The 24,681-nt window shown below is 35.4% G+C and overlaps 2 protein-coding genes across 5 annotated transcripts; both read right to left on the reverse strand.

Moving 5' to 3' along the window:
- Positions 1 to 910: 910 nt before the first annotated feature.
- Positions 911 to 9,174, reverse strand: LOC125818644 (uncharacterized). Its single transcript, XM_049498156.1, is given in 13 exon segments — positions 911 to 1,413; positions 1,415 to 1,641; positions 1,778 to 1,888; positions 2,485 to 3,508; positions 3,672 to 3,810; positions 4,913 to 5,004; positions 5,125 to 5,173; positions 5,255 to 5,338; positions 6,447 to 6,556; positions 6,705 to 6,858; positions 6,933 to 7,060; positions 8,493 to 8,592; positions 8,999 to 9,174. Coding segments are annotated over 12 exon segments (2,607 nt in total). The 5' UTR covers positions 8,586 to 8,592; positions 8,999 to 9,174; the 3' UTR covers positions 911 to 1,017.
- Positions 9,175 to 12,246: 3,072 nt separating this feature from the next.
- Positions 12,247 to 24,306, reverse strand: LOC125818639 (mediator of RNA polymerase II transcription subunit 15a). Of its 4 annotated transcripts, none has more exons than XM_049498149.1 (11): positions 24,063 to 24,306; positions 23,310 to 23,421; positions 21,486 to 21,606; positions 19,555 to 20,949; positions 19,119 to 19,189; positions 17,617 to 17,691; positions 15,262 to 16,581; positions 14,838 to 15,173; positions 13,156 to 13,356; positions 12,943 to 13,031; positions 12,247 to 12,609 (listed from the first exon to the last, which is right to left on the reverse strand). In XM_049498149.1, the coding sequence occupies exons 1-11, from the start codon at positions 24,197 to 24,199 to the stop codon at positions 12,402 to 12,404; spliced, it is 4,065 nt and encodes a 1,354-aa protein (XP_049354106.1). In that variant the 5' UTR covers positions 24,200 to 24,306; the 3' UTR covers positions 12,247 to 12,401. The 4 variants fall into 4 exon arrangements, with proteins under 4 accessions (XP_049354106.1, XP_049354109.1, XP_049354107.1 ...); XM_049498152.1 differs by having other exon boundaries at positions 15,262 to 16,563; positions 19,119 to 19,180; positions 24,063 to 24,256; XM_049498150.1 differs by having other exon boundaries at positions 19,119 to 19,180; positions 24,063 to 24,256.
- Between the last annotated feature and the right edge of the window lie 375 nt (positions 24,307 to 24,681).

Here is a 24,681-nt window from a genome sequence, read left to right on the forward strand (position 1 = left end):
TAATAAACTAGAAATGTTGGTTATGCATTTGCATATATTATAGTCAGCACCTTATACATGAAGTACCTAATATATCATATATGCAGTAAATATGTAAATTTATATCAAATTGGAAACTCTACCATCAAAGTGCACATATAACATGAAAGTCATGTGAATAGTAGCGTTTGCTTGAACATGCACTATATACATATTAATTTTTTTATTTAAATATCTATTAAGTATATGATTGTAAATCTAATTTTATATTGTTATATGAACCCATAAATTTACATTTTTGTATTTATTTCTGATCGAGGTCAAAGATAAAAAAAAAAGTAACTAATAACGCAGGATTAAGATAAATTAAGCAGCACGAAACAAAAAAAATGGAAGGCATATAATAACTCTAGACTATCAAATTAAAAAAGAATATAATAACTCAAGACTATCAAATTAAAAAAGAATGAAAGGCATGTGATGACACAAGACTAGAATGGGAGAGTCTTGAGCCCTACACGACGCAAATTCAAGATATAATAACTCTAGACTATCAAATTAAAAAAGAATGAAAGGCATGTGATGACACAAGACTAGAATGGGAGAGTCTTGAGCCCTACACGACGCAAATTCAAGATAGTCAGAGACTCAAAGCTCCAATATGTATACCGAATATTAGGTGGAAACCAAAAAAAATGTAATAACACAAGACTACAAACAATAATTGGTAAAAAAAATATTGGCGGCATCTATAATTTTTTCTAAAATACTTGAATTTTTAAAATATATAAAAAAAAAGAACTACGGAGGAAAATATAATACGGACTGATGAGATAAATGTGCTTTTTTAAGAAGCTAATGGATGATTGGAAAATGAGAAACAAATAATTGGCTCAATTCCCTCCACACCTCAACTCGAAAAAGCCAATACTAGTCAAGTATGTAATTACTGGTAACATATTTATAATTTTCTGCAGACAACATAGGCAACACAAAATAGTTGGGGACAATTTTCATTTTTGTAAAGTGTCTTGTGAGTTACATCCCAAATACTCTGGTGTATACATCGCCAGACCGGGGCGTCTGGAACATCACATCTCCATATCCAGCATAGAATTTTTTGAAACCTAATGAATCATTTGACTGGTGTTGTGTCATGCTGTCCATTTCATTACTGCGATGGATATCGTCCAAGCTATTATGCTGGAAGCCATTAAAGATGTGGCCATTTGTCGCAAGCTTCTGCTGTGGAAATTGTGAATAGGAAGATGGATTGAAACTTTGGTGTTGATCCACCATCCTTGACGAGAAGCCATATATATCATCATGGCCAAGATACTCATCTCCGCCATGACTAGGAAACCTTCGTGACTGATGTACAGATGGTGTTTGAGAAGCAATTCGTTGAGAGAATTTCCCTTGATCTAAAGATTTTTTGTTGCATAAGATGCCAGATTCTTGCCTCATCTTCAAACCCTCTCCTCTGTGGCACACAAGCTGACCCGATTTCCAAGGCTGATATATCAAAACCATTTGTTGGTTTGCCATTTCCAAAGACTGATGTGGCAGGGTCAACAAAATCAATATCACCTGCACTGCTAATGCTTCCGGTTGATGGTGTGTGAAGCAAACTTGAAGAAGAACTATTTACTAAACGACTACCTGTAGAAATAGCAGTATAAGAACTATTTACTAAACGGCTACTTGTAGAAATAGCAGTATAAGAACTATATACTAACTTCATTCACAGCAAAACACAGCTTATTATGCAACTGTGAAATTTAAATGTGGGTGTTACCAGAGAGAGCACGAGGCATTCCTCCTATATCATCAGATGAGGCAAAACCGTGAGGCAGGTCCCTTGGGGGCATTGAGAACCCAGGTGGAGCCGAAACTTTTGGTCTGGTGACTGTTAGACAGCTCAGAGATTTCAGTATACAATAATCATTTGACTGCAATATTTTTCAATAATGTACCACTCTACTACCATAAAGATGCTCAGAAGTTAGAAGTTTGTAACAGAACACTATGGTGCAGCAACTGGGTAGGCAGAGTTATAGAGGTCAGAGGAAATGCACATATACACATTAAATCCCTTTGTATTTTCTCATTGGTATACATTTTGATGCCTGGAAAACTCATCTCTTCTTCGCCCTTTAGAGCAATACCAAACAAAGCAAGGATAATTGAAGCCAGAAAGCTTGTCAAAACTAAGCAAGGATAGGGTAGCTAACAAGAAAGCTTGTCAAAACTATGACCAAATACCTTTATATATATTCACTGAAAGCAACTAATGCAGTAACATAAAGCAAAGCTAAGAATTGAAGCTAGTGTCTCGGTTTTCTCTAATAATGAACAGAAAACCTATAAACAAGCAAGGGTCAAATTGATTCCAATAAAAATGAAAGGTAATACAGGGAGCTAAATCCAAGTTTTGTTGTTGAAATGGAGCTAAATCTAACTGTTTTACTAAATAAAATAAGGAAAAGTCCTGCCAACACTTACTTTGATAGGGAGCCTTGTGCACATACTGATCCTTGTTCTCTCTGAAATCCTTAAGGATGGATGAATTCTTTGACATCTGACCAATATTTCTAAAAGACGACTCCAACTCACCTCCTTGCCTGGAAAAGTCATCTTGCTTCACAAAAGAGAACCCTAATTGGTCGCTGTGCAAAGAATTCCAGGAAGCACCATGCTTCCCAACAGATTCACCATACGAGCCAACAAAACTACGACGCAAGGCCATTGAATCATCACATGAATTCAAGTCCTTTGACATAATATTTGAAATAATACTGCTTTCTATGGCATTGAATGAAGAATCTTGATAGTTCGTCAAGTTATCACCATCGATCCTCCGTAGGTGCTCCACTATTTCTTCATTGGAAAATGAGGTAGAACTTCTGTAAACCCTATCAGATTTGACAGAACTTTGGAACTTCAAGTCATGAAGTCCTTCATTTAATATCGCATTTACACATGAAAGTGGCAGAGAAGCTTCATCCACTTGATTATGTAAAGCTCCATAATCCATTCTATTGCTACTCAGACTACATGGCATATGTACTAATAAACGACCACCAGAGTTCTCTGTGGATTGAGCAGAACAAGATGGCATAAGAAAAGCCTTTTGATCCATATTATTTGGATCCTTCAGTCCTTGACTGTCAAAAGATGTATAATCTTCCCTGTAAGGTTCATCTGAAAATTCAACAAAATTTAGGTTGCCTCGCGGATGATTGACAACGTGATTTGAAGATGGAACTTTGAACAAAATTTTATCAGGATATGTTTCATGACTATGATTATCTTTGCTAATGGTTACTGAAGATAGGTCAGAAGATAAATTCAAAATCCTACAATCTTCCGTGCTATGTCCATCTCTCTCTGCACCAGAAGTATTGTACCGTCCGACAATATCAACAAAAGTAGTCATTCTGTTTGGTCCACCAGCGTCTCCATCCTTATCATGAGGAATTACATGAGCCATGTAGCTACTGTAATTCACTGTATCATTTGATGCATCCTAGATCACATAAAAGCATTCGGTGAACATTTTTGCAGTTCAAACCAAAGAATCCATACAGTATAAAAGAAAAGTACAGCAACTTTTGGTGCTGAAACTGAACCTAAATGTTTAGATACTTTTGTGTAACTCACATGCAGAACTACACATCAAGGTTTCTTACACTTACTGCATTTCTAATGCTAGATGTCTCAGTCAATGTAAAGCCAGTGCTAGATAATTCATCAATTGGAGGTGGCAAGACATTTCCTGAACGGTTCATCATATTACTGGCGTCACCAGCTATTTGTTGAACTCTATTCCTGTATAACCAACAAATGAAACCAATGCTGAGACTATACCCAGGAGAATTTTATTATGCAAAGCAACAATAACATAAAACCCTTCAGTTAGGCCAACTACAGAAATATATAAACTTCAGGAACCTCTGAGGTCCACTAGAACAAATCTGCAGGCATTCCTTGGAAAAAAAATATCATTGAAGATCTGAAGAGTCAACATTCAATTAGCACAAGAAATAAAGCTTGAAATTGTCCAAGACAAGGCAGTTATTTATATCATACAGAAAAGCTGTAGGTTTCGATGTGTCAATTCAATGGAATTTAAATTACAAGCTGAGAGTATATTAGTCATTTCATTTATAAACAGATTAGCTCTGTTTATGTGCTGTGATGATGTCTATATCTAATTTGATGGTCACTCACATGTATTAATTTTCATTATTTGCAATTTCATATCAAAATTAAGTCCATTAAAAATGAAAGTTCCAACTTCTACGATGTTGGGCTTGTGCTAGCACAGGCCATCACAGCCTAGTATATTAAGAAATGGGAAACAGGGGGAAATGTGAACTACCTCCTCATTATTTATCCATAATAGAAAATTCCTTCGTATCTCACCAAGAAATAAACAGGTTGGCATTCATCAATTCTCAAGGAAGATATATTCATGTTACAGTAAAAGGCAATAATGTGTCACTGGATATTAGCATGTGCAGAGTGACATTCAACAGACCTTAAGCACCAAGTTTTTATTTGGAACTGGTAACATGAGACCTTCAACAGCAAGTTGACCAAAATGATATCTACTTGGGTGCAACAGGAACATCATTCTTGTCAACCAAGTATCAAAATCATATACTTGGAACACCAGTTCTGCAAGTAAAGCTTGCAGAACACCAATTGGATTGAAACCGATTTAGTTAGTATTGCAAAACCGAGAAACTGATTCTTCTTTTATGCACTATGTTTCATCCCACCCAAAAGAGGACACTAGAAAAATAAGACAGCTATAGTTTATTACGGGTAATGCAGTCATACACTGCTCTCTCAATTAACCTCAGATCACATATGCACATCAGAGGGAGCACATCAGTATTGGAGGGAAGTTTTGTATCTTGAATACCTTGTATGAATCGCAGCTACATCATCTTTGCCAAAGCTATCTTCATCAGCACCAATGCTATGCAAATATAGACAAGAAGGATTACTGCAAGGCTGCGCAAAAGAAAAGGAGCATGTCAACACTGGTTATTCATTTGTTCGGCAAACTTTAACATGCTCTCACAAAGGGAGTGACAAGAAGAACAGTGATCACAAACAGATCACAGTCCATACCGTGTTTCTCAACCACGCATGGCAGTATTTTGCAGTCCCAAATGATGCTCTGCATAGGCCATTTTTAGTGTAAGAAAAATCAAGTACACATCACTGCCCAAGGAAACAAAAGAAAGGGTGAGATGCTTACCTCAAATATCTATCTTCCAAGACAAAACCATGTACAAACTGAATACACCGCACGGCCTCCTCTTCTTTTGAATATGTAATATATCTGCAAAAACCAAGAAGCAGAAAACAATCAAATATGAGAACGACAATCCTGAGGGGTGGAAATGCAATCAAACCAAAATTGAACAGCAAATTATGCACACTCTAGAAATGCACAATTATATGAAACTGCGAAGAATAACTGAATACACCAAGAGTCAACGAGTTCTGACTTCCATAGTACTAAAACAAATCCAAACAGAGACATTCAATCAAACCTTCTATTTTACCCCACATGCAGTTTCAGCACCGAAGTATTTTAATAACACCTATAGTTCTAGGCTTCTAGCCTCTTACTGATCATGTATCATGGCTAGGCCACCTTTGAATTAAACACCACCAGGTTCACCTCTCTCAAGTCTCAACTACTGATACAATCAAAAGTTATCATCTTGCAATATCCTAATAGAAATAACAAGTTAACCACTATGAACTTTAGTAATATCCAACAACCCAAACATAATGTCTAAATTGTGACAAACTGGTTTGCCCTTTTAACCTCAATTTGGAAATTTCTTTATGAGAAGTTCAGTGATTTGAGTTTCTATACTACAGGAGTTTAGAAATATATATCCAGATTTTAATTGTTAACCAAAGATTAACTGGAAAATAAAGCAGCTGAGGGTACAAGCACCTACAATTGAAGGATTCTACAATTTAGCACCTTATGTTGGTATTAAGATTAGTAGGGATAATGTAACAGCTTTCAGCAAAAAGAAATTTGATAGGTAAAAGTATAATTTAACTGATGAAGCAGCACTAAGATTGTGCTGAATACGTACCCAGTTTCAGCAAAACAAAAACCAAAAACAAACAAAAAAATTGTCTGCAAGACAAATAGGAAGAAACCCAAGACATTAGACCATTGCAACATGAGATAAATAATATTGACCTAAACAAAGCAATAAGATCCAAACAAGGGACAATCAGGATGAAGTAATGGGAACAAATTGAGGTAATAGCATCAGAGAAAAATAAAAAATGAAGTCCCACCCTTTGAGACAAAACTTGGACTAGTTGAATCGAAGGAAACAAAGAGCCCGTAAGAGCAAATCTCTCAGTAATAAAAACCTACACAAGCCAAGATAACCAAGACATGTAGCATTACTCACACACTACAGGTATCATTAACAAATTGCTGGATGGCACCACCAGTTGTCCGAGACAGAGAAATTTTGGTAACTTTTCCATACTGCCCAAAATATTCCTTCCGCTGTAAACGCTGCTCAAGAATATAAAATCATCAGTAGAGAAATGGATAAGAAGAATTTTTCCTATAATTACAGGGTCAATAAAATTTAGAATTAACAAAACCAATTACTTCATCAAAAAGAAATTAGCAACGGGTAACATGGAAAATAACTCCGTACATCTTCATCTGCAAGATTTAGAGGCAGGCCAATCACATATGCCATTTTACGTTGAATGACCCGAACATTCGTGAGATCCTTCTTGGCTTCAATAGTTTTTGGCTTTGCCTTTGGTTGTTGTTTGTTTTTCCTATTGGCATTGTTGTTCCCTGCCCTGTTTGAAGCTAACTGTCAGTTATATTCTATCTCCGTACACCATAAAAAGTAAATTAGTCACAGGGAAAAAACCTCTCAATATTTGTTTGCATTCTAACAACTTTCTCCTTTTCGTATGTTGTTCGACATGCAGGACATCGTCCCTCTGACTCATCTTTTTCTGCCATGTCCATTATGTGATGCCAACACCAAAGACACACCTGTAGTAATAATAGGAAAATATAAGCCACAAAAAGAAAATTATGAAAGTCCACATTTTAGCACTCCTTCCTTAAATATCATACTATCAAGTGAGCTGTCTTACCAAGATTCCAACAAAATCTAATAGTGATGATAACATCACATCGAGTACTTGGAAGTGTGATAGCAATGATATACCTAATTATTCTTTCAATTAACTTTAGACGGCTCAAAAATTATGAACTGGATCAAAATTAAATATGAATCATCAACATTTTCTTAGTTCAACAAAATAATATTTAAAAACTAGAAATAACAATAAGAGTCTTTATGTAGCTTTACCAGGAACCTCATTTAAAGAAAAATACATTGGTCTAATAAAAAAGGATAGCACCAGAAGTGATCTTAGAAACCAATTGAGTTCTGGGAAAAAAACTCAGTATCATATTCGTCAAGAAGAAAAACAAAAATTGCATACTATTGGTCTTTCTCTAGCTGAACTCTATCCCATTTTCTAAATATTAAAGATAGCATTCAGAGTACAACAAACGTCACATTTTTTTTATATTTTTTTTTTTTTTGACAAAACAAACGTCACATTTTAATGAAAGAATCTTTTATCCATTTTAATTAACTTGAAAGAGCATGTTGCCATCCCGTGAGGAACTGTTTTCTATGTAGTGCTCTTAGGAGCTGGAGCTACTTCAAAGCTGACAAAAATTAAGTCTGTCGATACATCAATATTTTCAAATGATCACTGAAGTCTAAACCATTCCAGTCGTATTCATGAAAAAAAAAATGATGTGAACACTATTACAGTAACTCATGGCTAATATTGAATGCAATTTACTATTGAGATAAAACTTTCATTCAATTCAATTAGAAGCAAATAAGGCTGAAGGACCACGTCAGTGTATATACTAATTCTATAACCAAAAAAGGAGAAATTTCCTGTTATCACAAAATGTATTTATCATTAATCTAGTCTTACCTAAAGCAATAGTTCACATCAAAATAAAGCTCGTAATTAAGTTATTTATTCTCTCATCAGCACAATAAAGTAAAAAAAGTTTTAGACCAAAAACTGCAATTAAAAGGAAACTAGGATTGAGCCAACCAAGATTTCTAATTTAAAAATACAAATACAGGTGGCAGACGCATACTAGATACATGAAATCTGGAGCAGAATCAGCAAATGTCTACATAAATTAGCACAAAAATGTGAAAATCTTCTACAATCGCCAGATAATAGCAAACTAGTTCAACTGAAATAATTTTTTAAATGAAATTTAGTTTATACCAGTTCAATTATAACATATATTCAATACCAGTAGCACTATCTACCAACCAGAACACAAAACATGCGATATCCCATACCCCTCTATTATTTCAGTTCAACCAAAATAAATAACAGGAAATTCAAAACAAAAGAAAAAGCTAAAGAATCTATACCTGATAACCACATCTGCAAGGCTTAAACTGCTGATCTGTCCAGTCCATCTCTTCAGCACACAGAGGACATCTTTTCTCTTCTTCGTTGCTCATGATTGCCCTGCAATCAATTCCAAAAATTAATTTCAATTAATTCTACTACAATAAACATCTTCACACATTAATACTCTCACCTACATTTCCTCCAACCTAGTACACATTTATTATAACAAAAAAAAACTTCAAAACCCTAATCTACAGGTAACACACCAACATTTCCACAACAGATCAGAAAATTCAAAAACAAAAACATAGATTCAACGCATTCAATTAACAAATCTAGCTATACGATTCACACACCAAAAAATAAAACCATACATGTACATTCATATAATCATCCGCATTTCCACACAACACAAAAATGAACAAAACAAAAAACAAAAAAAATTCACACATACATTTCGGAATTCTTCAAAAGTTAGGGTTTTAAAAAGCTCAGATTTGCAGAAAACTGAAAAAAAACTTACAGTGAACTTTTTTCTGATGGAGAGAAAGGCAGAAAGAGAGAGAAAGAGGAGAGAGAGAGGCGAAAAAACAACTGGGGAGAGAGAGTACGGCCACCAAAGGATTGAAAGACACAGAAGATAGAGACCGCTTTTAATGGTTGGCTTTTGTTAATTTGATGAATTTCCCTCTTCCCATTCCCCACACACTCCTTTATATTATAATTTTTTGTTATTATATGTAGCGGGAAATGGGAAAAATAATTAAATAATTGACTCGCTCTAAAGAGGGAAAACTGAAAAAGTAGAGGGCCAAAATGGATAACGAATTAAAGCTTTTCTATTATCCACATTTGAACAATGTATTTTTCTCCGTTCTAATTTGTTTGTTATGTTTTAATTTAGTAAGAAATTTAAAAAATAAATAGTACTGAATATATTTGATATGAGAAGAATAGAATGTACGCAGATCATACATTTACCTCGTGGAGATAAAAAGATTTCTAGAAGATGCTCGGGTTTAAGAAAGTAAAGAATGTTTTTAAAAAAATTGATTTGTATTAAAGATATGTCAAATGTACTAAAATATTATTTAATCTTGTGATTTAAAACATGTAATGTGGAAAATTGAAATTAAAAAATTATCAAAAAAGGACAATAAATTAAAACTCTTCTAATATTTGAATCTCAATCTGAATAGGATGTTGTATTAGTGGGAAAAATAGAGGACAAAAACAGACAATAAATTAAAACTCTTCTAATATTTGAATCTCAATCTGAATAGGATGTTGTATTAGTGGGAAAAATAGAGGACAAAAACGGACAATAAATTAAAACTCTTCTAATAATTGAATCTCAATCTGAATAAAATGTTGTATTAGGGAAAAATATAGGACAAAAGTGGACAATAAATTAAAACTTTTCTAATATTTGAATCTCAATTTGAATGTTATAATAATAGTTGATAAATGAAAAAAATATAAATTTGTGATTTAAATATGATATCGGACTATCAACTTTAAAAAGAAAAAAATAGAGGGCAAAAATGAACAATGAATGAAATTTTTTCTAATATTTGCATCTGAATTTGAATGTTGCAGTAGCAGTAAGTTAATATATGGAAAATTTTTAAATTTGAGACCTGAATGTGATGTATATTACCCGCTCTGAAAAGGAAAAGTTGAGGATAAAAATGGACAATAAATTAAAGTTCTTTTATTAATTGAATATGAATAGTAAGTTAATACATTGAGAAGTTTTGAGTTTGTATATGATGTCGTGTTAATTAAGAAGCACGTCAACCGTTAATATAAGTATTTTTTTTGGACATAAATTTAAATTCAATTGGATTTTCATGTGAATAATGATTGTGAATCTATTAACTTATTTTGAGATTTTGAATTTGAGATGTGGATGTAAAGTCGTAATTATTAAGGAGTGTTTTAACATTCCACATAAAAAATAAATACTAACGATATTTTGAATTTAATCATGTTTCAATGCGGATATCAATTATTGAGTGAGAAACTAAGAAAAAATAATTTATTCGTTTCGTTCTAATTTAAGTGTCTTAGTTTGTTTTGACACATAATTTAAATTTAAAGAAAAACTTACCAATATTTGATCGTAAATTAATAATATTTTAAATCTTTTAAATTTTATAGTCTTACACTTGTCATTACAACAATAATAATATATCAAATATAATACACATATAGAATTTACGGAGAATAATATATATCTAATATAATTTTATGATCTTAAATTTGTCAAGAAAAATATTAAGATGAGAACACAAACAATCAAATCTATTTTTGTGCTTTTAATTGTTTTACTAAGGTGTTTCTAATAAAAGAAGTTAGTTAAACAAAAGTTGTTAGATTAAGAAAGGGAATGTTCAGAAACCTTATCACAAATAGAAACTTGTTATTTTTAGTAGAGAATGATAGGAATATGAGTTTATTAAATACTACTAAATTTCGAATTGTGTGTCATTAGTCCTTAAAAATGATTATCCAAAGAATATGTTTTATGACTATTGAATTTTCAAGATTCTATCATATAATGTTGTTTTATATTATAAATTACTAATGTCACGTATTAAAGTCACTAGTTCAATCTTGATTATAATTGATTTTTTTTAAAAAATACATTCTGAAAATTAAGTTTCGCGCATTATAAAATTGATTTATGAAATATTATTCACAATATAATTTCTTTCATTCCCAAAACTCATACGTAGAGAAATGAGAATGATAGGAATATGAGTTTATTATTTACTACTAATTTCGAATTGCGTGTGATTAGTCCTTAAAAAAATGATTATCCAAACAAAATGTCTTATCACTATATTTAATTTTCAAGATTCTATCATATAATGTTGTCTTATTCTATAGATTAGTAGTGCCATGTATTAAAGTCACTAGTTTGATAATAATTGATTTTAAAAAAAATTAATCATTCTATAGCATATTTATATTGCAGTTGGATGAATTCGGATTCGCTTTATAGATTTTATAATGGTGGTATTATTCGCAACAAAATTTCTTTCATTTCCTAAACTCAAATCCGTTCCATCAGGTTTACTTTAATCAATTAGTTCAATATCAAGTTTAATCAAAACATTTTGACACTTTTTCTTTCTACTTCTTTTATTTTGCAAATAAATAATTCTGAGTTATACTCGTAAGTTCAACGAAAAATTATAACTACAATTCTGACAAGAGGCAAAAATTGAGGGAAACTGTAAGGACGTAAATAAGCATAGGCAGATAATCCTAAACACTTCGACTAACTAACTAACAAAATATGTACAAAGTGCATAAGTTGCACACACTTCATACTAAAAACTCATACCTATACATACAGATATATATTTTGTCATGTTGGTAAATTAGTTGGTCGAACGATATATATCTATAACTTCCTCCTCCTGTAATCATGTAAGTGCCCCATTTATAAACCTCATATGGTTCCAAAATGAATCAAGGCAGACCACCACAATGAGCAAGCCATAAAAAAACCAATGTTTTAAAACCTTAAAATTTCACCAAGGGCACGTTTGGTTGGGGAATAAGTTATCCCGAAATCAATTATCCCAACCAAACATGGGATAAGCTCATCCTAAACTAATCCTGAGATCAGTTATCCCTTGTACCAAACAAGCGCTATGTTAAAAAAATATTCTGCATAAAATAGTCATTTAAGTTGAAGGACAGACACCTCAAAAGGCAAACTCCACACACTTGAGTACAAACAACTCAAGGGGGTACAAAAACTTATCCAGCAACAACCAGCATATAAGAATGAATCTCAGCATTCAATTCAAGAAGACGACAATTACGCAATCACCATCAGAAAATAGGAGGTAGCAGCAGGAGAGCAAGGCCGAAGGCGGATGAAGAAAACCTCATAATTCCGTCTTTGATCATGCTGCAATCGAACAGTTCTCCCAAGACCCGTACTTTGAGCTGAAGGTTCCTCCTCCACTTTGCTGTGCATATTCACAAATTACAGCACGAGCACAAACATCCCAAGTCTTGGCTATGTCTTTTAAAGACATTGGCTGTGAAAGACTTCGCAGGGAGACACTAAACCTTGACTTGGCCTTCGTGGATAGATCTTCATACTCTTTACTGCAGAAGAAAATAGTTGAAACACAGTTTTTAAATGTATCACATAGGAGTTAAAAGTGGAGACTATAAGATTGCATAAAGTGATTTTCAAAACCTAGTTGATAATCTTAACGCAGATCAAAAGCCACATGTACAAAATCTTTTATGATTGGCCATTAGAGAATTCAAAATTGTAAGACCTTTTTCACAAATCAACAAGGTATAATGAATACGGCATAAAATCAGGTCTATTAATGCTTTTTTGACTTCATATGTTATAACTGCTCTTACTTTTTTTATTTTATAACAAGGACTATAATTGCTCTTATCAAGAAGACTGCCAAATTTACTCACCTGACTTCAACTGGAAACTTGTCCAACAAAATCGGAGAGCAGTTTGGATAATTAACTGGAACGAGCAATCTCAAAGGCTGAATTGGAGACTGCACAGAAGTAAAATACCATCATTCAACCAAAGAAACAAAAAATGTAAAAGAGTTGATGACTGATTTTCTTTTTTTGATACGTAGTTGATGACAGAAGTTCAGTATATGATCAATATCTTACCATCTGCGCTGAAGCATACAGTGCTTTTAAGTTTGGACTCAACGCAACGGCAGTGAAAGAACACTTAACAGTAGTGCCTTCACCGCCCTCTGTTGCAGCAGCAAGAGCACTTGGATCAACACCTTCGTCACTAATTTCTACAACAGTGTCGATAAGTTGCCGATTGATTTTCTGTATCTCTTCAACCAGTGCAATATTAACCTACAATAGAGTACTAATTGCTGTTATTTACAAGGTAAAGCTGGAGAAACCAAAAGTTGACAAGTAAAGCAATTTCCTTGTCAAAGATCAACACATCAATATGAATACAAGATCAAGGAAATCAGCATCTGAAAAAGATAACATTTTTGTGATCAAACACTCTATCTTACATCAACAAACATTGGATGTCTGATCATGAAAAAAAGAGAGGATGAAATGCACCTATGTGACAAACGAAATAACAAAAATAACTCATTTTCCCATAAATGCAAAGCTTTACGGAATAAAAACACCATTCCAGAATGTTGGTTCACATGCTGCCTAGAAGCAAAGTTGCTTTATATTCTCGAGTCTTAAAAATTATAATGCCTATTGCCCTGTATCCTTCCAAAGCTTGGAATGTTTTCAATTTGTATTTCTGCTTTTCCTGTTGAACAAATTTACTCGTCTGGAAATACAATTACTCTATCAAATGATTAGGTGGGATTCAAGTGATTCACATTGTTTATAATAACACAAAAAAGGTAGGGTGAATCCAGGCATAAAGAAACTCAATATGAAAATGCAAGGACCAAGTGTTTCGTGTCAATCTAAATGCCAAAGAGCCTAGCAATAAAATGAGGTGCAGTTGGGGATTCAAGTCAAAATAGTTCATAAATAGGCAGTAACTAGACATCTGAGTACAACTTCCACCTCGGTTTTAGTTCACCACTAGAATATATTCACACACTAGTTGCTACAAAAGGGATAATATTGAAACCATATAGATAGAAGGCATATTATTATTGTTTCCGTATAGATTTGTATCGAGTGCTGCTCAGGCACAGTAAGGCTGAGGGACACTTAAGAGCCGGGAAGTTTGTGGTATGGATTGGGCATTATCATATGTTGAAGGAGCAGACACTGAATGACAGTCTGGTACAAAGACTGAGCAGCCAACTGAAAGTCTCAGGTTGCATATAGCATTCAATATAATGCATTTGTTTTATTCTAGACAGTCATTTTATTTGTTCAGATTATTTAGACATACTCACAAGCTGCAAGAGTACTAAAGAAGTAAAACTCATGTCTCATTCACATAAAGTAATGTTTGATTTTCCCATACAATATTCTACCATAGCCATCAAAGTTTTCAGAACAGAACTATAAGTAGTAGTTTGGGGTTGAAGTTCCAGTTGCAGAAACATAATCAATTAAATGAAAGAGCAGGCACATGGAATGATTGTTAAAAACCACTTTGAGTCGAGTTTCAGTTTGCATGCAAGCTGAAACTTCAGGAAATATTCCACCATATTGCATTTGGTCATTCTACTCTCTCTCTAGCAGTCATGGCCAAAGATCAGTTTTTACTTTTTTAACTCTAAAGTGCACCTGAATGGACCTCCTTTTCTTTTAAGAACCAATATAGTCTACCACGGAGCTCTCATGTTTGGACGTGCAGTTTTGTACTTTTGTCCTGTAAGTAGGCAGCAGAAGATTACCTCTATTTTAGGTCTTTTGGCATTAGATGTTGCTGTTGACTCTAACTCAGGTGTTTCAGAATAACTCAGCTGCCAGAAACTATCATTTAAACTGCTGCTTGACGACACAACGTTGGAAGTTGTATATCGCTTCATTTTCTTTGTTCCTGTAGGTCCATCCTGCGTAAAGTAGTTTCTCGCTTGGAGACGACATTTGGTCATGGCAACCAAATCTTCGCCAACAGCTGCTCTTGATCCATTTCCTGGAGCAGATCCTGCTATTCTATCATTCATACTGACAACTGAACAGATGTCTTGAACTGACGACTGCAATGCTTTGTCAGACATGTTTTTAACCTGAATATAATAAATATGTCAAATCAAATGAAGACAGATTATTGGGATTACTGAAGATATAAATTAAGTAGAATGGTATAATACAAACCGCTCTCATCAAGCGATCCAATGGTTGTTCAACACTTGACCTGCCAGGAACAGCAGCTGAGACATTGGCATGTGTACCATCTAGAGGAGTAAACTCAGCAAGCAAAGGTGAGGCTGATATCCCAGGAGTACCAATTGCAAGGGATTGGGCAGGTGCAGAAGCAACAGTAGCTTGCTGATGCATTATATTTCCAGATGTGGTATGTGATCCAAGGCCAGCACAAACTTTTTCAGAATCCCCCGGCATTGGAGATGGAGCCAAGGGAGTTGAAGGAGAAGGGACAACAAATGGCGAGCTTGCGGATTGGAGAGGAGTCCCAGCTTTGGTAAGAGACGCCAACATATTTTGTTGGTCAATTTGTGGAGAAGGATGTTGGGTAACCTGAGGAGACAATGCTTGATGGAGTTGAGGTGAAGATATTCCTGGCTTCAATTGGGGATGATGAGATCCAACACGCTGGCCAACTGACTGTTGTTGCTGTAAAACTCCTGTTTTTATCCCCATTTGCTGCCTTATCTTTAGGTCATTAGCATCAGTCATCTGTTGAAGCTGAGACATCTGGTGGGTTGGCAATAGCGTGGTCTGCTGTTGCTTCGCTTGCTGCTGTTGTATTATCTGCTGTCTTTGAAAAAGTTGCTGCTGCATATGCCTATGGTGGTATTGCTGTCTTAATTGCTGGTTCTGCAACATTTGCTGCTCGTGCTGCTTAGGAAGTGACTGTTGCAGGGCGTTTGAATTTTGCTGTAGGGAACCGAGGTTTGCCTGTACGGAGTTTGTTCCACTTTGTGAGCTTAATGAGCTCATGTTAACTTGTTGAGGACTGTTAACAGGATTCTGTTGTAAAGAGCCAGTAGCCACCTGCTGCAGTGAGTTCAATGAATTACCCTGTCCCAAATCTACAGTGGAACCAGGCTGTACTGTATTTATCATGTGTTGCTGGGAGTTGGAAATTGTCGATATGCCAGACAAGGTATTATGTTGCAAGTTGGTGAGATTATTCTGCGGCATTGCTGCCATGGAACCCTGTACAGGTTGCATCGATGGATTAGATTGACCATCAAGAGATTGTGGTTGCTGAAGCTGCATGGAAGACTGAGGAAGTTGTCCCTGCAGTGGAGAAGAAGAAGGCTTGCTGCGCGGCCTATTGGAACTAAGAAAGAAACTTATGTGCTTCTCAACCGAAACCAACTTTTCCTTGTGAGAAAGTTGAATATCCTGCTTGTTAAGCCGCAAGAAAAGCACAATGCGTTCCAGCGTAATCTTGAACATCTTGAGCTTTTCAATTTGCTCATTTTGAGGACGCTGAGGAAGAGAATCATGCTTAAAATCAGGAAAAAAAAAATCAGTTTAGTCAAAGTCTTGTTTCTTGCCCTTTGCAAACTTTTAAAAGTCATGCTTCAAGTACCTCCCTCCCACAGCAAAGAAAAAGGGGGTAAAACTTAAAACCAACATAAAAAGACAAATAACATAGTAGCCAGGTGCCCAATTCAACAGAATGCTGACTTAAGCGCTCTTAAAATTTAGACAAATTAAGCCCTTGCCCGAAGAATTAGGGAAGCCTTGAACCCTTCCCCCAAGGGAACATAAAAGTGGCATCTACATCACAGTGTTCACCTAGATATGTGTAAATAGCTCATTTTATGGTGTCCTCCACCTATACTTCACAATCATACACAACGCTTCAACACAGACAAATGATGCAGATGCAAGAAATAAAAAGGAATTAACCGCACTACAATGTATTCCCAGTATGATACAACTGTTTCTCAAGATGGCTGGAAAGGAACTAAAGATGCAAAACTGAGAATTTAGAGTTTTGAGCTTTCTGCATCAGTTCTCAGTTAGATAATATTCTAGGATTACCTATGGGCGTATCAAGGAGTTTGTATCAACTAGAAATGCCAGAGAATATATGTAAGAAGGAGCTATAGTACGTATCAGAAACATGCAAATAGATGAGAGGAGTTTCCAATAACCATAGGTTTATGAAATTTATCTGATACCAGTACTTGTTAACCTAGTTATGGATGACCTAACCAATATAATACAAATGCAGTACACCTTAGTGCATGCTATATGCAAATGATGGTGTGTCAATTGACAAAACTTTCAAGGGAGTCAAACCATAATTTAGAACTATGATGAAGCAATTACAGGGCAATGCCTGCAGTGGTTTTGGATAAGTAGGGGAGAAATATATGATTGCAAGTACTGTCCCCATAAGAAGAATGATTTCTAAGAACTATTAACATCTCAAATTATATAAAAAAAACTAGTATCCAACATGCTGCACCATACACAGCTGGTAGAATTGCTCCAAAAATGTAATAATGGATTAAAATGTTGATGACATACCTGTTGCACTTTAGAAGCAATTTTGTGGTATAGGTCATTGAGCTCTGCTAAATACGACTCCTTCATAGACTTTATCTGCATTAAAAATTTGCATCAGCTCAGAATTGCGCACATGTCCAGACTGCATTCCCATATGGATCGGTAGTAATTAGATCAACTTTCCGATACAGTAGAGAACAAACTAGAGAATCCTCATGAAAGAATCTTCCAGATAAAAAGGTAAAAAGTGAAGTGGAAGAGGAAGACTAAAACTCGTTAAAGAATCCATTTTGCATGATTCAACATGTGAATGAAAAAATAAACTGAGCTTTGCTTCCTTCAGCTTCTTCGTACACGTTTCGCTCAGTGCTCACAGCAAGGGGCTAGTTCCAAGATGTGATAATAGACCAGCCCAATCAGGAGAAATTAGAATATACTTTTCTATAATTGTTTGGGAGATATAATATGGTTTAGTGTGGGAACATCATTTTCTTTTTCACTTTACACCTTTATTACCAGTGAAGCAAAATGAGGGTAAACAATGAATAACAACAATGTAGTTAGCTTCACAAGTAAAAAGGCATGTTGATGTTATATCTTTATTCTTGGCCAACTCAAAATATTCCAACTTACACTCCTAGCTAGTAAACCAAGTCGGGTATTTAAGTACAAAAAGCTAGAGGGGCAGACTCATTATCATCCACATTTCAAAACAGGAAACAATGAATTTCTCGTGCATCCCAAAAAACAGAAACAAAAACAGTTACCAACTAATACAGATGAATGTGTCTTTTCACAAAGAACAATATTTTCTAATAGCCATATATGCAAGCATATACTTCCTGCATGAATAGATTTACCCTTTAATGTAGCAATAAATTTTTTAGTTTCCATGGAATGAAACAATTAGGGACATATTATGAGGACCCTGACCCAAACTTACGGACATATTACCTCGTGAGTTCAGACAATACATAACAACATTCAACTATTTATAATCACTTCATCAAAAAACAAGTGTAACCAATCAATTTATTTACTTCACTTCTCAATTATGCCAGTAGAAAGTGTAAGGAAATTCAAGTGCTATAATATTGGATTGAGAAGAGCTCAAATGAAGCGACATAGACAACAATAATTCATATAACAGACCCTAACTTGATTAACATTGAGGCATAATAGTTGTTGTACCTCACTTCTCAATTGAGAATAAATCAATTTCTTACAAGTTAGCTGTAACAAGTGTAATTTCATAATTCTTCTACGAATTGGAACACAGTAAAAGTGCTTTGCGGGAATGGGTATGACCATGAATTTGCCGAATACTTATTTTGATAAACCTCCTCTATTATTCCATCAATCACAGGAAATATTTCACAGCATTCAGCTACTTCTTATATTGTTGCAACCAGTCAATTTATCAAAATACAGTTCACTTGTCAATTTCCAAAACAACAATTTCCAGTAATTTCCTCAGTCTTCAACATCCCGTGCATATAGAAATACCATTGAAAAAAAAATACCTTTTGGTAAACCTCCTCCTGCCAATCAGCTGCATTTGCATTTCCCGTCTGAGCTGTAGAATCTAAAGATGCTACAAATAAACCAAAAGTTAAGGATAGCACAAAAATATTGAAGGACTTGACTCCTTACAGCATTAAAATTTCAGGCAAATTTTGGGATATGAAAGGTGTTGGGTATTTCAGATAAGTATGAATATTATCTAAAATATCCATCACCTTTCATATCCCAAAACTTGCCTGAAATTTTAATGCTGTAAGGAGTCAAGTACTACTCATTTTTACATAAACAAAATGTAAACCAGTGGTTAACATAGTGTAGAAGTCCTATACCTTCACACACATAAGGCATGAAAGGTGGAAATATCTAAGAATGACAAACTGCTAAAAAGTGATTTATGAGACCTAATTGAAAGCTTTGATTAAGAAAAATACATACTTGATGAGGCTTCAGGTGCGACTCTTTGTGATTGATATAGCTGCTTCTGCTGTTCCATTACATTCTGCTGTTGAAGCAAGGGGGCTGATGGTTGAAGCCTCTGTTGCATCTCTCTTTGCAATTGATTCGCCTGTTGCTGCAAACCCAAAGGTGGCTGTAACTGTCCTGGTTGTGATTGACTCTGAGACATCATTTGCTGTTGTGCTGGCTGCGACTGTGATTGTTGACCTTGATTTGGTAACAAGGTTGTAGTACTCTGCAGCATTTGTTGTTGTACAGGAACTTTTGGTTGTTGCATCAAATGGATAGGGTGCTGATTAGATGTCAAGCCAGAGTTACCAGGCTGTTGACTTCCAGACAGCTGTTGCTGCTGGACCCCAGTAATATTACTTTGAGAGCCCAACTGCTGCTGATGCATATTTTGAAAGCTGTTTTGCGGATTAAGTAACTGCTGCTGCTGCAGACTGTTATAGTTGTTCTGTTGGCCCACTAGCCTCTGCTGCACATCAGGCATTGTATTCTGTTGACTCATCAATTGGTTCTGCTGGAGATTTGCAACATTTGTCTGTTGTGCAATCAGCTGCTGCTGCTGCTGTTGTTGTTGTTGGTGCTGTTGCGCTGGTAAAATTGGTTGCTGTAGCATTGACGATTGCTGTTGATGAAGCATGGGAGCCTGCTGCTGTCTCATAACTGATTGTTGCCGTTGGTGAAGTACAGATTGAGTTGACTGTTGAGCATTTGACTGTTGATTCTGCTGAAGGTTGGACAAAGAAGTTGATTGTATTGAAGAAGGTTGCATCATAGCTTGCTGAGAAGGTTGTGTCTGAGTAGATTGTAGAAGGTTTTGTTGCTGCTGTGGTGGCTGTTGCTGCTGCTCCTGCGGCTGTTGCTGTTGCTGTTGCTGTTGCTGCATGTGAGATTGCATCAAGGACTGTGATGTGCTTCCCGGCTGAAATTTCTGCTTCATCATTTGATGCTGATGCAGTTGCTGCTGGTAAATATATTGCTGTGTTGTCTGGGACTGCTGCTGTTGCTGTTGAGAAACAACCTGTTGTTGTCTTCCCTGCATCTGCCTCTGAGAATTAGCAACCATATTAGGAGGCATGCCTTGCCCAATGGCATTTCCTACTAAGTTTTGACCAACATTTGGCATGTTTTGCATGGTTTGCAAATTTGAATTCTGGCCCACGACATTTGGCATGGTACCCTGCGTCAAATTACTCACAGAAGGAAGTGAAGGAGCCAAGCTAGCAGAATTTTGCAGCCCAGTTGATGCCATATTGTTCTGAAGGTTTTGCTGCAACAGTGGTTGTCGTGTTTGAGTTTGATTGGCCACCATAGGTACAGGAAGTTGCTGTGCTTGGCTGTTAACTTGGGATTGCATACTGTGCGATCCTACAGAAATGAATCAAAAAGAAGCCAGTCAAGATGCTATCAAATAACTAGCAAACATAATAACATTAAAATAAAATACAAACAAGCAGCAAAAGTAAACACGTATTTTTTAGTTGAAGATACAAGAAACAGAAGTCATTGCTTTGTGAAAACTGATTCGAAAATACAAAAGAGAACTTTGACTAAGTTACTTATTAGACAAATAAACAACAGTATGTAGTACTGTAAATCATAAGCTTTTCTTCTGTCCCTTATCTTGGTTAGCTAATAAGAAAAGAATAGTCTGGATATAGAGAAAGAGCAGGGCCAGGACTCTGACCTAGAGCGCAAACAATACTTATTAGGGCTAGTCACCAAAATTATAGATCACTCAAAGAATAGCTCAATGGTTCAAGCATCTAAAATTTCCTTTACACTTATTAGCTACAGAGAGCAAACTTTTCAACAGCAGAACGAAGTAATTAGGTTTGTACAAAACGTCCTGTCAGACAAGATTTCCCTATTTGAAATACAGCACATGAGATTTCATTGTTCACCTGGACCAAGGGCATTCTGACCACTACTTGCAGGATTTGGCTGAACAGAATTGGTCATAGGAGTTTGAGATTTTGTCTCCATGGTCAGCATCTTTAAAGATATCTTCCGAAGATAATCTTGCTGCAATATTAGATAAATATAAGTTAAAATACATACAACATAGGGTTGGCAAACTGAAGGTAGGCTATGCAGGGCGGGTTCAAATATTTTTTTAAAAACACTGATACAGCGTGGGGCGGGTTGCAGAACTATGAAGGGGGTTTAAACAACAATGTATCCAGTGTAACTCCCACAAGTGTGTCTGGGCAGGGTGAGGAGTGTACACAAACCTTACCACTACCTCACCACTACCTCAAAAAGATAGAGAGATTGTTTCCGATAGACCCTCGGGCCTCGGCTGAAGTAAAGAATCTCCAAGCAGCGGTTTGAACAAGAACAAAAAAAGAAATTAAGTTCTTAGTACTAAACTTCCTTAGGCGAGCAACCAGATCTGGGAAGGATAGTGTTTACACAGACCTTAAACCTACTTCGTGGAGGTTGCTTAGGCGTGCAAAGACATTCAAATTAGATCTAAATTATTTTTTTGTGGTGGTCAGTATAAAAATTAGTGTAGAAGTAGATTTTGTGAATCTATGTGGTCACTCAAATAAGAAATTATTTAATTTAATTCCATATAACTTGATTCTATCCATTTTGTGTTGACAAATATATAGTCAGCACTGCCCCCAAGGCCTAGCTCGAGTGGCAAAAGGTGGAGGATTTGTGACTTGGGTTGCATATTCAAGCCCCTCACCATGCAAACCGAAGCTAGGTATTTAAGTGGAGAAGTGTAGAGGGGAGGGCCCATTATCCACCGAGTTTAAAAGGCTGTGATTGGTCCAAAGGGTGGAGGGTCACAGCCAGATTTCTCGGTTATAAAAATAAAATAAAATATATATATATATATATATATATATATATATATAGTGAGCACTCTTGGGGAATAATAATTAATATGATACTATAATATTTACATGTGAGAAAAACATGTCAATATGCAGAATTAACCCTGTTTTTTTGTTCTTGACATCACTGTAATAGGTAATTTAACTTAAATAAATTACCAATTAAATACGATTTACAGATCTCATGCTTAAGATGAACTATATATAGTATCAGGCTCTTCCATTTCCCTGTTATAAGAACCTTGATGAGAGCAAATATAAGAATATCCAATTATTATTTTTAATGTCAGCAATGTCTTAGTAAAATTGCTAAACTAGTGATTCGTTTAGGAGTGCGAAGATCTACATAAACATAATGATACGGGTGGGGGGTCAAAATCTTCGCAGGATTATGCGGGTTTGGCCCGCAACCGCACTGTACCCGGTCCGCTTGCCATCCCTAATACAACGCATCTAGATGACTGGAAAGACGAATGCAAGTTTATACAAGCAGGAATAACATCAATGAAGAGGAGAAAAAATTGAATCATTTATGTAGAAGAATCACACATCAGATAAATGGGTGGTTTCCTTGTATGGTTTTGGAGAACAAATTGCATCAAGAGTCCCAAATCGGATGAAAAGGATGGGCTTATATGGTCTCGGAGAACAAATTGAAACAAGAGTCCCACATTGGATGAAAAGGATGGGCTTATATGGTCTCGGAGAACAAATTGAAACAAGAGTCCCACATTGGATGAAAAAGGGATGAGTGATTCCCTTATATGGTCTTGAAAAACAAATTGCATCAAAAGTCTAATATTGGATGAAAAAGGCAGGGGTGGTTTATGAGCTAGCTTTACAATTCGAACAAATAAGAAACACGTGTAGACTACATACCTGACTTGTAGCAGCAGAATAGATCTTTTCTTCAAACCTCACAGCAATTTTCTTAAGCTCCTGTACTCCTTCTTGCCCAGAAACAGGAAGATGCCTCTTTAAGGTCTCCATTCTATACAACCATATCAACAAAAGATCAACATAAACTCTTGATAAAAGCACAATCTAGATAAATACTTCTCAAATATATTAAAAACAATTCGACATCACGCCCTGCTACAAAAGACTAAAACTTATTTCCTCTAAACAAATATAAGTAGTTATAATCCAATTATCGCGAACAACAACCTACCATTTCGACATATCTAAAACAAAATATAAAGCACAGTGAGTAAAACTTGGTTTTCCCACTTGAACTAGTTCCTTGACTGATCCACCACACGCTAACCCCACCCCCCAACAACAACAACATACCTAGCGTAATCCCATACGTGGGGTCAGAGTGTACGCATATGTTACCCTTGACTGATTACCAAAATTGGAAATAACTAGGGCATAAACTTCCAATTAACTCACCCAGTACCATTTCCAAAAACCCCCAAAATTCACCTGATAAAGTGAGTTTCCATAAAACAGAAAGACACTGGAAAAGAACATGTATCAGATTGATTAATCAATACTTCTAACGAAATGGGGTTTCTTCAGATAACCGATAAAACACAAAAAAAAAACCCTAAAATTCAAAATTCCAAATCCTTTTAACAAATGAAAAAATAAGAACAAGTCGCAAAACCAAAAATAGAAAAAGCTTACATCTTGTTCACAATCCTTTGACGCGAATCGGGCAAAAGTTGAGTCCTCCAATCACCGGAATCCATAGCTCCGGCAGCCGGTCCGCCACCTTCACCACCTCCCTGAGCCTGAGCGGCCCTCCAATTATTCCCATCCATTTCAATTCCACACCAAAATTCCTTAATCCACAATCAATAATCACAATTTCTGGCTTCGATCAAAAGCAAAAAAAATTCCAAAATTTCGACGAAAAATCACAATTCCGCCTAGATTCTGAGTGTATAAATAAGAAACAAGACTCCCAAAGTCTTAATATTATTCATTCATATATAGTATAGTAATATAAATATTTAGTAATATCTGACTAATACCAACGTGTCCAGCCGCCATTGACTCAAAATCTCTGGCCCATTCACTAGTTTTACATTATTTTAAGAAATTTTATGTTTAATATAGTGATTTTATTTTAGCTTTGTGTAGTTAATAAGAAGCTTTAAAATAACTAGTTTTTTGACACGTGCGTTGTAAGTGATTATCAATTTCAAAAATATATGTTATAGTAAATAGTATTGCTTATTTAAGCGAAGATTTGAATAATAAGTTTAGCAAAAAATAATATTGCAGATTCCTTTGTAAATGT

Source organism: Solanum verrucosum, unplaced genomic scaffold, assembly GCF_900185275.1.
Source record: "Solanum verrucosum unplaced genomic scaffold, falcon-dt-bn FXZP01000252.1, whole genome shotgun sequence".
NCBI lineage: Eukaryota > Viridiplantae > Streptophyta > Magnoliopsida > Solanales > Solanaceae > Solanum > Solanum verrucosum.